The 16,528-nt window shown below is 45.1% G+C and overlaps 1 protein-coding gene across 1 annotated transcript; it reads left to right on the forward strand.

The window, feature by feature from the left end:
* The first annotated feature begins 5,135 nt into the window (after nt 1-5,135).
* On the forward strand, nt 5,136-10,390 carry LOC114491569 (nuclear cap-binding protein subunit 2-like). Its single transcript, XM_036016422.1, has 3 exons — nt 5,136-5,291; nt 6,326-6,418; nt 9,848-10,390. The coding sequence occupies exons 1-3, from the start codon at nt 5,136-5,138 to the stop codon at nt 10,388-10,390; spliced, it is 792 nt and encodes a 263-aa protein (XP_035872315.1).
* Nucleotides 10,391-16,528: the final 6,138 nt, after the last annotated feature.

The raw sequence follows: 16,528 nt of genomic DNA on the forward strand, positions 1-16,528 counted from the left end.
AAATTCAACAGCAGACAGCCTTTAGACTTGACCTGTAGCATCAGCTTTTCTCCAGTTCCCAGCCTATAGCCCACCCTGCACATGTTGAACTTACCACTTCCATAACTGTTTAAGCCAATCTCTTGAAGTAAATCTCTCAGGTATGTATACATCCCATTGGTTCTGTGTCTCTGGAGAACCTTGACTAATACAAAAATGTTTCCCTGTTTCCCTAACTTGATTCCCTCCTTATGTTCTCTTCTCAACCTTGGCCCAACAGTGGAACCACCAAGGGAGCTGTAAAAAGCACAGATGCTGGGCCTCCAACTCCAGCGTCTAATTTGATTAGTCTTGGCTGTGGCCTGAGCATCAAGATTGTAAAAGCTCCCCAGATGTTTCCAAAATGTAATCATAGTTGAGAAACATTACGTACTTGGTCAAAAAATTCTAAGTAAGAGCTGCGCTAAAACTCTTTAACTATTCCAGTCCTTAATCAGCTGATTGGCTCCCTCTCCTGCAAAGCTTATTTTTACGAGACTCTAGAGAAGGAGCACAATGTCCCAGGATGTAATTTTTTCCCACCAACCTGTTGTGTGAGCTCTTTGTCACCAAGAATGAGCCATGCCACTTTGTATTTACACACAAATTCCTATTTTGAAGAAGAAAACCGTGCTTGTCAATTTTATTTCAAAGTTTTACATTAATTCTTTGATGCTGGCAAGTGCTAGTTAATTTGCATCCATTTGACTCACAAGGAAAGCGGGACAAAAAGAGACCATTTCTTTGCATAGAATTCGTCCTAGCAGCCATAACTGTCCAGTGAAGGAATAAATTGCCTTTTAAGAATTTCTTCCCATAGCAATTCTTATGAAGTCATGGAACCATGTCTACTGCTATATTTGCACATGAGCAAAATGACACACGCACAAGGTTATCCATTATCAGCCTGGTTTGTGGAAGTAAAAGAGTGGAAACGACCTAAGTGTCTACCACGAGGGACTAGTTAAAAAATTATAGTACATCCTAAAATGATATGCTCTGGGGTCATAAAAAGGAATGAGGCAGCTCTTCATGCTCCAGTGTGGAATGATCCAGTCATGAGCTGGAGCTGGCTTGTACCAGTTCGTGAGGGCAGGTGGTTCGCATCTCTTCCTAACTCCACAGTCAGTGACCTCACGTAGCTGGCAACAGCCATGGTGGGAGTCATACCGCAGAAATCTGTAAATGCTACCGATCAGGGCACTTCCTAACCTATAAGAGCTGGTCATCTACTAGCCCACCACTGGAAATATCTCAAAAGCCTGTGGTCAAGGGAAGGAAGCAAGGTGCAGAACACATTCATGTCGTATGGCAGCAACTGTGCAAACATAGGGTGAATTATGGACACTCCAAAACCCCCTGGTTCCTCAATATTTAAACACAGAATTACCGCATGACCCGGGAATCCCACTTCTGGGTATGTACCTAAGAGAAGTGGAAACATATGTCTACACAGACACTTGTACACAAATGTGTACAGCAGCAATATTCGTAATATTCATATGCGTGTTTCAGTCAACACGGTGAAAACAACTCAGTGTCATTCAGCCATAGAAAGGAATCAAGTACCGATCCATGCTATGGCTTGGATGGACCTCAAAAACACTAGGTTAAGTAAAAGAAGTCAGACAGAAAAGGCCACATATTACATGATTCTTTTAACATGATAAGTTCAGAATAGGCCACTCCATAGAGATGGAAAGCAGACGAGTGGTTAGCAAGGAGTAGGGGAGGGGGTGACTATTACTTAATGGGTGATTTGGTTTTTTGTGTTTTTTTTTTCCTGGGTTGATGAAAAAGTTTTGTACTAGAGAGAGGTGGTAGTTATACAACATTGTGAATACACTAAATACCATGGGGTCACACACTTTTTAATGGCTTATGTGGATTTCACTTCAAGTTTTGCAAAAATAAGACCAAAAGTCTCTTGGAGGCTATACAAAGAAACAGATAAACTCATTGGCTCTGGGAAGGGGAACTGGGCCCTCAGGGGACAGGGTGCAAGGGTGACTTTTCATCATATGCCTTATTGCAGCTGAAAATTTTAAACCCTGTGGACAAGAGTCTAGCAGACACACGCATCTCCTCCACAAAGCCCAAGATAAACAGGGAAAGAGTGAGTTAGTGGCAGATCACAATTAATTTAGAACCTACCAACTAAGGCTCTAGCTCAGTTCTCCCAACACTAGTTTTGCGGAAACTCCCATTGGCTGGGCTACATTCCCCAGACGCCATCAGCAGGGGTATCTTTTCCAGAGGGCAACTGGGCATCTGGGTATACTCGGCCTTGTGGATGGAGGATGCAGAATGCTCAATCGTAGAGTGGGTGAGGCCAATCTGGGGAAGGGCCACAGGCCCTTGGGTTAGGCATGTGACCTCTTGAACATCAGTTTTCTCCTCTATAACGTGGGGATGATCAGACCTACTCGGCAGGATTGGTATGACAAAGGTGTGGAGAGTGAAGATAGCATAAGGATACGCCCAGAACACTGCAGGCACTCAGCAATGCTACTATCCTCTCTTAGGAACGGAGCAGGGCTACAGGCTTCTGTCTGCCCAGGAAACTCTACCTGGAGACTTATTTGCTCAGTCTTCTTTGTTCAACTAGTCCAGCTATTAGCACAATCTTTCTTCAGGGTATTCTTGAGCCCTGCCTTTTTTCTGTTTTTACCAGTCAGGACTGGCATTGAAGTGGAGAGTGAATAACAAGACAACTAGACTCCTAAGGGTAACTAGAGGTGAGATTTAAGGGGTCCGTACCTTGGGCTTTGTGTCATCAATGAATTATTTCTAACTCTTACAACAGCCCTGGAAGCAATGTATTTCAATCCTCATTTTACAGGATGCAGAGATTTTAAGTTACCCTGCTCATAGTCACATAGAGCTAGCAAGAGTTACAGCTGCGAGCGGAACCTGAGACTGCATGACTTTCTGACCCTCACACTCCATCATGGAACCCAACTTGCAAATTCCCAAAGTCAAGACTACTGCTCTGAGTGGACATAGAACAATCACAGACCATAGATGAATGTTGGAAGAGGCCCCAAACAGTATGTCATCTAACCCCCGCCGGAGAAGGAACCCTCACGTCAACATTGCTGATGCTTTGAGCTGGGGGTTGGGGGCTCGCCACCTCGTGGGACAGCCCATTCCATTTTTAGACAGCTCTAATTACTAGGCAGACTCATAATGTGCTGTTTGCAGTCAGATTCACCTGCTATTTCCATTCCAACTTCATACACCCTGATGAAGCCATCACTAAGGTGTGCTCAGCTGAAATCCTGAACTCCATTACCTCCTGGACTTGCAATAAGGCCTCTAACACCATCACCAAATAAAGTTTCTCCAGAACATCAGCAATGCAGACAAAGTCGTGAAAGGGATGCTGATTGCTGCTTCAAATGAGTCTGGGATAGGTGATTATCTCTTCCTGAGAACAGGTTATTCTGGATGGGACGTATTGTTACTTGGGACAGAGGTATAGCATATATTGCAGTTTCAAATAATCAGAGTCGTGTGTATGCAGCACAATTCCCTGGATAATTAAAAAGCTGAGAAAAGCAACGAAAGCTGATTTTCGTGCGTCTCCTTCTTCCTGGTTTTCAGCTTCTCTGGCAGTTTTCTGTTGCGTTGAAGGGCAGTCAGTTCTAAAATGATCCAAAATGAGCTAATGTCGCTAGCTTCCTGCACGATGAGCCTACTGTAAAACCAACAACTAATGATGGGGATTTAACATGGATAAAAATTTAAGAGGGGGTAGTCAAGGTCTTCTAAGTGTGTGCAAGCTCACCTGCTTCTCGGCAGGAGAAACAAAACATGTTTACATGGTTGTGCCAACAGCGGGGAACTGGAGATGCTCGGGTCGGGAGACGTGTATGCGGCCGCTGGGAGTTCAGGTGGCAAATAGGATGGAGAATCTTAGCTTTAATGAAGACAACAAAAATCCCATAATTAACACACACTGTTAACACTTCATTAGTCTTCCGGGGCTTAAGTTATGCTAAAAATAATCAACACATTTTGCTTAAATAAGCAAATCAGTTGCTCTTACAGGTGGTCGGGAAGGCTGTCTTGGTCACAGTGAAATGAGGCCATTTCTCTGCCTTCCCTTCAGATGTTTTGAAGTAGGACTCATCTTCATTCCAAGGGAAGGGTTATTAAAAGCATGTGTGATGGCAGACTGGAAGTGAGCGTATTACTGAGAGTGTCTCTGACTCCAAAATCTTACACAACCCTATTTCCCAACCCAGGTCCCCTGAGTCAGGACGGCCTCCTAAGTCACTCTGCTAGGGGACATTGGTGATGGCCACAAGGCAAGCTGTGAAAGGAGCAAGTTTTTTTTTTTGGTCCCTTCCTTTTCCCCCTCTCCCCTCCCCTCCCCTCCCCTCCCCTTCTCTTTCCTTCCTTTCTCCCCTCTTCTCTTCTTCTTCATGGCATTCTAGGCATTAAAACTGCTCTGTCAAGCAAAGCTCTCATTTAGAATGGGAGGGCAGATAAAGTGCTTCCCTGATAAGGTCAGGTTAAAGGAGTTCTTCATCACCAAGCCCTTATTATATGAAATGTTAAAGGGACGTATCTAAGAAAAAGAAGATTGAAACTATGAACAGTAAAATGACAACAAACTCACAACTATCAACAACTGAACCTAAAAAACAAGAACAAACTAAGCAAACAAGTAGAATAGGAACAGAATCACAGAAATGGAGATCACATGGAGGGTTATCAGCGGGAAGGAGAGAGGGATGGGGAGAATGGGGTAAAAGGTACAGGGAATAAGAAGCATAATTGGTAGGTACAAAATAGACAGGGGGAGGTTAAGAATAGTATAGGAAATGGAGAAGCCAAAGAACTTATGTGTATGACCCATGCATGGATGTGAACTAAGGTGGGGGGCGGGTAATCCTGGAGGGAGGGCGGTACAGGGCAGAGGGGAATAAAGGGGGGGGGGGATGAGACAACTGTAATAGCATAATCAATAAAATACACTTAAAAAACCTTCTCTGTTTATACATTCCTTTCCACTTAATCTGGGTTTGGCCTGTGACTGCTTAGACTGAAGGAATTTGAAGGAAGGAACATTTGGGAGCCATCTGCAGTGCCTTGAGCCACCAGGTAAGATGTCCGAGTGCCCCTGCTGTGGAACGAGACCGCTCAGACGGAGAAGTCTTGGAGGATGTCATCCCACGGAGAGCTGCCACATGGAGAAATACCGGGGATCACCTGTCAGCCCAGTGGCAGCTATCCCCCTGGGGTTAGACAGCAAAGCCCAGCCCGTAGGGCCTTGGTGTGGGGTGTTTGGGAAGAGGGATTAGAGTTCTTGCTTAATTATGCTGCACTGGGCATCTCCCTAAGTTCTGCAGAGTCAGGAAGAGCTCGCCACAGGGATTTTTTTTTACCCTTAAGATATACTCTTGTCAAAAGTCAGGGCAGACAACAAAACCGCTTCCATGCCTGCAGTGGAGATTAGAGCTGGCTCAGAAGAGGGAGAAGCAGCTCTGATGGAGGGAAAGGAAAACAAAGCATTTTGAGAGTACACGACGGCCAGTTCCTTACAGGACATGGCACATTGTATTAGTCTGGGCTACAAATAAGAGAAGCCCCTGGCCCTGGCTGGTGTGGCTCAGTGGGTTGAGTGCCGGCCTGTGAACCAAGGGGTCGCCGGCTCGATTCTCAGTCAGGGCACTTGCCTGGGTTGCAGACCAGGTCCCCAGTGAGGGGAGGTTGCACAAGAAGCAACCACACACTGATGCTTCTCTCCCTCCCTTTCTCTCTCACTTCCCCTCTCTCTAAAAATAAGTAAATCAAATCTTTAGAAAAAATAAAATAAAAGACACCCCTGGCTTGTACTAATTTTTATAGCAGATCACACACACACATCACACAGTGGTAAAGACCTTGTCCAGAGGTAAAGATGTCGCCCCAGAACCACACCTCTCTGCTTGGCCACCCCTGGGGAACCCCATGTGCTCACTGAATAGATTCATTGGGGCCTTTTTATGGTGACCCTCTGAATCCTGTTGGGTAGACGTAGGTACCTGAACAAACTGCAGGCCTGTTGGAAAGAAAACGAGGGGTCAGGAGTCACAGGAAGCCGAAAGTGTCCCTGACGCACATGTTGCGCCAGATTTGGAAGCCCCAAAGTACAAAACGACGATGATGATTCTACCAGCCGAGTCCTGATTGGTGCGAACCCTTTCTGGCTGCCAGTTGACAAAGGAGGCTTGTTTTCTTGTCTGTTCAGCTAACATTTGTGGCTTCCCACTGAATGGCGTAATTCAGTCATCCTGTTTGATTGGTCTCATAACAGGAAGCAATTAAAATGCCCGAGGGACCAAGTAGCCCACTCGTAAAAATGGAATATCTGAAAAAACAAGCAATCCCTCCCTCCTCGTCCTCCCAAGTAAGTCAGTCACCTTCACGGCACAAAAGAGTGGTGTGAAGTGAAGTGAAGCTCTCTTTCCATGGGAAGAGGCTCCAAAGTTTGGTCAATAGCTGGACAAAGTGATGGACAGTTCTTAGAAATAGTTTTCAGTGGGGAGCTCAAGTGCTTAGGACTTTGAAGGAAAGGCGGCTCGCTGGGAACAGATGTGAAAGTGGAGCGACGGGACCACGAGACCTGCGGGCAGCTTCACAGGAGTTCCTTTCTCCCCAGAGCACTAATCAGCTTGGGCATAATCCACTGCGGAATTCAGTGGGGCAGACACAGCGGGGGCTGGCCGATCTTTGGTGCTAGGAAGCACCTGACGGACGGGCAGCACTCGGACAAAACAGAGCGGCACCTGTGTTTTCCTCTGGGGGATCCGTGTCTTTCCCTCTCTCCTCTGCGATTCGGGTGGTGCTGACCCCACTCCTGGCGATCGGGACAGGCCTGTGGCAGGACTGTATTCTGTCCTCATCATGCGGGAGTTGGTTCAGATGCGGGCACATGACCCAGACAGGCCTTCTGAGGCTTCTGTTGGAGTTGTTAGGGGTTGCAGAGCTACTGAAATGTAAGATCCTGGACTTTTCCGTTGTGTGAACGGATAAAATTGCTTTTTGCTGAAATCGGCATGAGTTGCATTTGTGTCCCTTGTCATGTGAGGAGATCTAGCTAATACAGGAACAAAACATACCAGCATCTTGAGTCCTAAAGAGGAGAAATAGTCAACTGTGATGATGTAAATTCATTTTATATTCAAAATAATCTTCCCATCTCACCCTGAGCTCTTAGTGTGTGCCCCAGCTCAGTTTAGAACACGAAAAATTATCCTCACAAACAAGCAACAAAAGTAGAGAATGTAGTTGTTACTATATGCCAAGCACTTTGCTGGTTACTTTTGCACACAATTTCTCATTTCATTCTTACACAATTACTGTCTGGTTTTTACATAGGAGGACAGGGGACCCTGCGGCTCGGGTGGATAACTGGTGTGAGGGGTGTGTGAGTGAGTTATTCTGACCACTCTTGAGGTCTCCATCAGTTGTCAGCTGCCCAACAGTTGTCTGAAGGATTGTTTAGAACCTCAACAGGCAATGAATAAGAAAGCTTTCTCTGTTTATTCTAGAAGGCTTGCTCCTTAGAGGTCTGATCTCAATCTCTGCAAACCTGAATTGTAAGGACCAACAACATGTAATATAAAATTCCCTGTAAGTGACCTTGCCTGGAAAGAATTTGAAGTGGAGGTTATCTTCACACCAGTGTGGTCAGCCCAACAGCTGCCATCCTTGTTATTCTGCTAATGTTTGCAAATATGTCTGCTGTTTGAATTTATTGAAGTACAATTCATAAGCAATAAAATGCATGATATATGACAAAAGTAAATCCTACTGTCAGCATTCCATATTCATAGAATGTTTCCATCACCCCAGAAAGACATCTCATGTCCCTTTGGAGCTAACTCAAGCACACACCCACCACCACTGCCCCCCCCACTCCTTCCTAGGAAGCCATTGCTCTGGTCTCCATGACGATAGGTTAGCCCACCTCTTGTAGAATTGCATGTGAGTAGGATCACGTAATGCAGTCTTTCCTAGAGCCCTTTTTCTCCATGTATATGAGAGCCACTGGTCTGTCAGTATTTTGGTCAGAGTTCTACTAGCCTCAAAATGGATTGAGAAGAATTTTTGTCCCTGTCTTCTAAATATAGTTAATAGAAAGTTGGTATTACTTCTTTTTTAAATATTTGATAACTGTTTGGGAAAAATCACCAAGTGACTGCATCTGGGCCTACACTTTTTTTTTTTGTATCTGTTAGGGATTATTTAAATTGTGAAGTTGATTTTGAAAATATATAGAGAGCCATTTAAACTATTTCTCCTGCATCAATTTAATAAGTTATGCTTTCCCTTTATCTCAGTTATTGAATTTATCAACATAAATTTGTTCAAAATATTCCCTTATCCTCTTGAAAGCTATAGGATATTAAGTGATATGCCCTCTTCCATGTCTTAGATTGGTCATTTGGATTTTTTTTAGTAGTCTTGCGAGAGCTTTATCAATTTTATTAATCCTTCCAAAGAATCCACTATTAGCTTTTAAATTTTCTGTAAAGTTTATCTATTCTCAATTTCAGTGATTTATGTTTTTTATTATTTATTTTTTCTACTTACCTTGGATTTAATTTGCTGCCATTTGTCTAGCTTCTTACCATTGAAACCTTTCTATTTTTTCAACCTAGGCATTTAGCTATACATGTCCCCCTCCTAACAGCTTCAGCTGCATCCCACAAATTTTAATATGTTGTTTGCATTGTGATTTACTTAGGAATATTTTCCAATTCCCTTATGCTTTCTTTTTTGACTCATAGATTATTTAATATGGACTATTTAATTTTTACATATTTGGGGATTTTCTAGATATCTTGTTATTGATTTCTACTTTAACTTTCTTTTTTTATTGTATTTGTTTCCACTACCACTTATCCCCCTTATACCTTCTTCTACCTCCACTCACTCCTCCTTTCCCCTGCAATTGATTTTTTGTTTTTATTTTATTGAAATCAGCTAACTTAGTCTGCAAGGCTTTAACCTTTTTAAATTTAATGACATCAAGATAGACTAGAATATGCTCTATCTTGGTGAACATTTCATGAAAACTTGAAAAGAATATTTATCTTTGCAATTATTGGGAAAATATTTCAGTCATCTTGGTTGATAGTATTATTCAGATCATCTGTATACTAACTGATATTTTACCTATTTCTTCTATCAATTAATAGGAGAGTGTGTTAAAAATATTGAACTAAGATTATGGATGTATTTCTCTCTCTAGCTTTGTAAGTTTTTATTTAATGTATCCTAAACCTTTGTTGTTGGGTATGCAAATATTTAGGATAATTGTCTTTTTAATAAGCGTGCCCTTTATCGCTGTGGAATGTCCGGTCGCTGGGACTGCCCACGGCGACAGTCTTTGTCTTGACGCCTACTTTGTCCGACACTCATACCATCGTGCTTGTCTTCTGCCTGTTTGCACGGGAACTCCGTTCACGCCCGTTTACTGCCAACCTGCCTGTCTTTACATTTAATATGTATCTCTCACAGGCAGGAAATAGCACTATTGAGCCATCATTTTAAAAAACGAGAGCTCTCGCACCAAAACCTGCACCTCGGGCCTCTTCTGAGAAACAGAAGACCGGGCAGGAGCAGGCGGCATTCCCATGTGGGACAGACGGCGAGCCGCGGTGGCCCGTGGACTCGGCTGTTCTCTCCAGTTCCCGGGCATCTCTCTGGTCCCCCAGGCATTGGGGCTGAATTGCCATTTTTCAGTGGGCTGTAGTTCTTCTTCTCGTAGAAGACAACTGTTTCTTCCAGTAACTATCGCCACTACAATGGGAAGACAAAACGTCGATAGGGTTCCGCCACCTTTCGGTGGCTCATTGCTCCCGGAGTGGCGGTGTCACGGTCCACACCTCTGCACTGTGTCCTGAGGGCGCTGTGCAGCGACTCCTCCCTGGAGCTGAGTCAGTACCAGGACCAGCATTTCCTGGGGCGGGGGGGGGGGGGGGGGGGGACGGACAATGAAGAACAGGAAAAATTACTGGAGGAAAGCTGTACATCGTATGTTGGAAATCTTTCCTTTGACACAACTGAAGAACAAATTGATGAATTCTTCGGCAAACATGGTGACATAAAGAGAATCACCGTGGGCCTGGATGGAATGAAGAAAACAGCACGTGGTCTCTGCTTCGTGGCACACAGGTCAAGGGCAGATGCGGAAAATGCCCTGCGGTACAGAAATGGAGCTCGTCTGGGTGACCAGATTGTTCGCCCAGGCGGGACGCCGGCGGCGTTAAGGAGGGCAGGCAGCAGGCCCGGCTGTGGACGGTCTGGGGGCCAGGTCCGAGGTGAGCCGCGGCAGGACTACGATGCTGGGAGAAGAGGCTATGGAGAATGAACCCCAAACCAGTGAGCAGTGAGAACCCCCCAAGAAAAATTCACCCCCTTGGCCTGCCGCATTTCACATACATTACCCAAGGTCTGCAAACCTGCTGTTTTCACCCAGCTTTGAGAGCCAGAAGCCCACCCACTTCATGGTTTTCCTCTCAAAATGATTAAAGGACAAAATTCAAAAGAATGCCTTTAATTCTAGTCTTAGAACATTGGCCATGTGTCAGGTCACCATGATTTCCTTATCAGGTCAAAAATTGTATTCCTTGGCGACAGATTTTATCTATAATGTCGATCTAACCAAACACACACACACACACACACCACTTCTTTTAGGAAAATTGAAAAACATTTTGTTTGCCATGGTCTACACTGGGGCCTGAAATAACTATTTAAAAATTTTTAAGTTTCCTTGAGATAAAGTTCAATGAATGAAATTTTGTGGAAAAAAATGTAGATAAAAGGCTGTTTCTTTCTTTCTTTCTTTCTTTCTTTCTTTCTTTCTTTCTTTCTTTCTTTCTTTCTTTTTTAATTTTATTTAAATTGTTGTTGCAGTACAATTTTCTATCTTTTACTCCCATCCCAACCCAAAAGGCTGTTTGTTTAAAGACAAAAAGGCAATGACGTATGCCTGACCCGCTTTATTCGTTATGTGACCTGTTTGGCCTCCACAGATGTTGGAGCTTCCATTTCTGTTGTAGTAAGTATTCAGGCTGTGTGTGAGAGTATCGAACTTGGAGGGTTAGAATTTAGTGAGAGAGAAAGAGAGACAATGGTTTCAGCCCCTGCATGGGCATTTGGGTTTTTTTTTACACGTGTATGTTCTCATCTTGTAAGGACATTTTAAAAATAATTTCAAGTCTACATGAGTTTTATATAATGAATATATGCTCACAAATGAAATCTTAACTTTATTCTTGTCAATATTACACAATCAGACCATTGTTCTGATTGTTAAAATGTCTCTGGAGGTAAAATCAAACATTTGAGCCAACAGTTAGATTCCATCTCTTCTGCTCTGGCTTTTGAGGGAAACAGGTTCATGAGAGAGAAACTCCTGTTTCTCATGTAACGTTTGCGTGGGAAAGACCAGTGTGAAAAAGACTTGTGCTAAGATGGAGAGAAGGTGGGAGATTTGAAAAGTTCTGTGCCTTGATCCCCAACAGGGTGGGGTGGGGTGGGGTGCCAGCAGCTCCTGTCACACCCCCCCACTGTGAGGCAGATGTGGTGAGGCCCAGCCCTACTCCTGGGTTCTCTCTGGAAGGCCAAGAGGGCGCCTGGCACAGCTGGGTCCAGAGCATATGAGGAGCTTGATCGCTTTATACGTTTGCTACAATGTTCTGCGAAACGAAATTTATGACAGGCTGCTAGGGCCATGCAGAAGGACCTCCCAGTCTTCCAGATGCCACAGAACCTGTGGCTTTGCTCTCTGGGTGGCCTTGGCCACCTGAGCTGGTGGTTTGGAGGCTGTGACGGGGGTTGGGACCCATTCCATTGGGGATGTCACTTCAGAGTGGCCAGAACCATACTGGATTCATCTTCTGAGTGATACATATGGCTGCTTTCCTGACCATGGCCTTTCCGGGGCCTTGAGCCGGAAATGTTTGAATCCTGACAGCCTTTAGACTTCCTAATTCATTTTCTAAGGTGGAGGCTGAATCAAAAAGACCTCTCTTTTCTCTGCAGTTTCTCCCAGCAACAGTTTTCCCTAAACCCAGGAGGAGAGAAGGTTCTGTCACCTCTGTCCCTAGATGCTGTTCTCTCCATGCTGTGATGTTAGTGCATTTCTCACACACTCTCCGGGGTTGTGGCGCCCGTGTGTGCTGTTAGTTTGGTCAGTCCGGGGCTACATAGGCAAGGGACTGGGCCAGGTGGGCCGCATGGGGGGAGAATGTCTGCATTAAGGCGAGAGTGCAGGGTGTGTGTGTGAGGGGTCAGCGGGGAAGGTGAAGGGACGGTCAGCGGAGAGACGGTGAAGATGTTACAGAACAGACCTGGGGGCGGGGAGGAGCAGCGGTAGTGAATGATACAATATTGCCGAATGGACCCGCCCTTGTGCTCCGGGGGTCCCCCACCCTGTACTAGGTTCGCCTTGCCTGCCGCCAGGGAAAGATGTCTCTCAATGCCAGAGACTGGTGAAAAGGAAAGAGATTATTTATGTAAAGAGTTATACAAACTTAAGAGTAATGATTTAATGTCTTCATTGAGATTCCAAAGTCCTTTAGAATACCCACAAATGCACAGTCCCTCCTTCCCCCTCTGCCCAGTCCGGGGCACCGTAACTCAGAAAAAGAAATAGAAGTCCGTGGTTCTTCTCTGCCCAAGCCTCATGGTCCCAGAAAGACGCTGCATGGCTGCCACGCCTGGGTTTAAATACCGGTGCCAAACTTCCTCTGCCGCACCATTTCCAGTTCCTCCCACAATTGGCCATAGCTGCCGGCATTCCCGTGTTTTTCCAGGTTTACTGGGCTGCCATAGTAAGTCCCGGCAGGTGTGATTCTATGGTGTGGAGCCAATCATCTCCAAGCTCTTACACAGTCTCTGTAACCAGGGGGAGTTGCCCCCCAGTTACATCATGGGTTGAAGTCACTGCCATCCCCCTGGCTCAATGCATGCCCACAGCTGTTTAACATATCTATGAAACCAATTAAAGGCTATAGATGTGTTCAATGACCATGCCAGAGGTTAGCTGCAAAGCTGTTTCTAACCAAAACAGCTCTCGATGGCCCTGCTCCATGCGTCCCATCCCTCAGCTCAGACTTGTGGTGGTGAGGATGTCCTATATATGTATATTTTTCTAATATTTCCTCGACACCCTGAGTTCTGGACCCCATTACAAATCCCTGTTTGGGCCTCTCCCGCCCCTTGGCTCTACCCTGTTACAAAGGAACCTCAGAACTGATGAGGTAGAAGGTCGCCTACCTGAAGGCTTGGTGAACTGGGCTGAAGTCCTTCCTCTGTGCCTAACAGGTGTGACGCTGGATGAGTCAATTCAGCCCTGTGGGTCTCTTTCCTTACCTGCGAAATATGGGAGTGACATTGGGAGGATTCTATGGCCCCGCCTGTAAAGGTCTCTCCTAATGGACTATGAGCGCCTGAAGTGAGGCTTGAAGTCTTGGCACCCAGGACAGGCTCCGGTACATAATTACCTCAATTAGGCATAAATTTGGCTGTTATAGAACCCTGCTAAGTGGAGCACACAGGGGTTTATTTTCTTCCTATTAAAAGGAGACTGGAGCCATGCTGGTGTTGGTTAAGGTGCTCAACAAGGCACTCTTCCCCGCCTTTCGTTTTCAGTTTGTTTGGTTTATTTTTTCAGTGACGTCTTTGAGGACCTGGGGTCTTTGCATCTTTCCCCTCCCCCATCCCAGGCATGTTGGCCTTTTGTTCTCGTTCTTGTCAACCTACGGTCTCAACGTAACTTCCACATTGTTAACCTTACAATCCACGTTCAAGGCAAAGGAAAGGGGCGAGGGGCGGCACCAATCACTTTGGTTCCTTTTATAATGAGAGTAAAAGAATGTCTCACCAGGTTATGTCTCATTGGCTATGACTGGGTCACATGACCACTGTCAGCTGAAAGGGATGCCGGGAAAGCAGGCATGTGGCTTTCCAGTTTCTATACTGGGATGCAGCCAGAACATGGGGAGGTATGGCTGTGGGCTCAACAAGTAATTTTAATAAATATACCTAGAAAGTAAGCTGAAAAAGACTTCTCTTTCCAAGTGGAATGCACTTGCAGTTATTTTAAGGAAATCAGTACTACCTTGGATATGCTTTGAAGTTACTTGTACAGTATCTTGTTTTTGTTGTTTTTTTATTCTCACCCGAGGACATGCTTATTTATTTTAGAGGGAGGGGAAGGAAGGGGGAGAGAGAGAGAGTTAGAGAGAGAGAGAGAGAAACGTCAATGTAAGAGAAAAATATCAACCTGTTGCCTCTTGTATGCAGCCTGACTGGGGACTGAACCTGCAACCTAGGCACATGCCCTGACCAGGAATCAAACCTGCAACTTTTCGGTTCACTGGATGACACTGCAACCTCCTGAGCCACACAGGCCAGGGCAGTGTCTGGTTTTCACGTGGTTGAGCAGGAATGACGGGAACCTGCTCTCACAGGCACGGGCAGAAAGTGGACCTGCAGGCAGGCTCAGAGTCCATGCAAACACAGCGTAGAGGGATTTCACTCCAGTGTTTTCCTGAGAGAACACTTCACACACACTCCCCTTCTGGGCGGGAAAGCCATTGCTTTCGCGTCTGGTTGTGGGTCCTTGTCCTCACGTGGGCAGCCAAGTGTACCTGGTCAAAAAGTTCCTGGTTCTGACTGGGTTTCTTAACCTACTGAGTCCAATACCTTGTCCCAGCACTGGAATGGAAGGGGTGGCGTGTTCGCAGTGGAAGGGAAACTTGCCAGCGTGTGTTGTGGACACAGAACGCAACCTGCCTTTTCACTGAGGAGCACAGCCGTTCATTTGAATAAAAAGGTGCATGTAAACCACTGACAGTGCTTGGCACACAGAGGCACTTAACAAATGTTAGATGTTATTTACTTCATTCTTATTGATACGAATGATGCTTCTTTTCTTCCTGCCCACCTTGCCAATGGGGATTTCTTTGTCCCCATATTACCCAAGTGTGTTTTGGACAAAATGACAGGATCCGAGATTGAATGATGCACTTACCTGGTTCTACTTCCCCTCCCCCGGCGGTGTCTGGAAGAACCCTGGGCAGGCAAGGCGCAGTTTCTCGGGCGCGTCTGAAACCTCTGGTTGGGCAAACGGTCATCACACAGAACCCAGCTTTTAAGGGAGGCAGACTGAAACCCTAATTGTTGCTTTTAAAATGTTCTCTTCGGGGTAACCGCTTATTTCCCGGTGGAGTTTAAGTCTATCAGTTTTCTGAACACCACAGAAAGGAACCTATTTACAACTGGTATTTCTGTGTAAAAGTAGTGCAAAGTCTTCTAGCAGAGATCTCTCCTGCATACAGACAGGGGCAGAAGGAGGTTTTACAGTTGTTTGTATAAAAAATAATACAACAAGTAGTAAATAATACAAGAATAAACTCTGTGTCTTGCATATTCACAACTGTAAACCTACTTTTGTTCCCCCCATGTAAGTTCATGACCACTGTATCAAGTGGTGCTTTCTTCATTTAATCTAATTTTATTTTTTTTAAGGTCCAAAAAGATCTCCATATGGAATTCTAGAATTGGTCTCCTAGGAGAAATTCACCCTGGCCCTGGCAACATTCAATTCCCTTTCCTTTGGCAATAGCACCCCAATTTCCTTTCTGGAAACCACTGCATTTTCAGTCAATGCAGGGGACATTGACTCCGCCCCTTGCTCCAGAGGCAGGCTCATGACTAACCACAGCACTGCATTGGTTCCAGGATAATCTACTCAGGGCCAATGAGATGCACTGACATTTTGACTGGGACTGTTGGAAGAGAGGTATCCTCTCCCCCCCCCCCCACCCCCCCTCCCCAGACTTGAAACTGGATGAGAAAGACTGGAGTTATCGCAGCCACCTTGCCCCACTAAGGAAGAACCTGTCTGAGTATAGGGCCAACGTGGAGGGAAGCAGAATAAAAGTAAGATGAAATCTGGACCCGATAGCAGTACTGGAGCCCCTGGATCTAACCATGCCTGAAGCTCTAACTCTTCATTATGAGGAGTTAATGAAGTCTAATTTTGCTTGTTTGGGTTGGGTTTTCTGGACGTGCAACAGAAAACTTTACAAGACACTTTTCCATATAGTATGTTATTTAATGCTTGCCACAGTGTTGTTGTATGGCTATTAATTTGCTCCCTGCATAGGTAAGGAAATAAGATTTAGAGAGTGTAAGTAATGGGCCTGAAGTTGCAGAGCTAGCAAATAGCAAAGTCAAGGTTTAAACTCAAGACTCTCTGATTGCTAATCATTACTCTTTACTACCTCCCAGCCTAAAGGGAGACAAAAGAAGAGTTAGAAACACAGGTGATTCTCTACGGTGTCGTTATCTCTGTAATATCAGTGACTGCCTCGCACTTGACACACTGAAATACTGACCTGTAGACCTACTTTCACCCCACCCTGTATAATTACTATTTCAGGAATTGAACAAATATACAGATTTACCCCCGCCCCCAAAACTGATGAAAGAT

This window comes from Phyllostomus discolor, chromosome 1, assembly GCF_004126475.2.
Source record: "Phyllostomus discolor isolate MPI-MPIP mPhyDis1 chromosome 1, mPhyDis1.pri.v3, whole genome shotgun sequence".
NCBI classification, from domain to species: Eukaryota; Metazoa; Chordata; class Mammalia; order Chiroptera; family Phyllostomidae; genus Phyllostomus; species Phyllostomus discolor.

Bases quoted from the DNA above. Each gene is read 5' to 3' on its own strand.
- LOC114491569 (XM_036016422.1), top strand. From the start codon at position 5,136: ATGTCCGAGTGCCCCTGCTGTGGAACGAGACCGCTCAGACGGAGAAGT. The intron at 5,292-6,325 runs GTAGGGCCTTGG...GTCTCATAACAG, and splicing joins TAGACAGCAAAGCCCAGCCC to GAAGCAATTAAAATGCCCGA. The intron at 6,419-9,847 runs GTAAGTCAGTCA...AAACGTCGATAG, and splicing joins CTCCCTCCTCGTCCTCCCAA to GGTTCCGCCACCTTTCGGTG.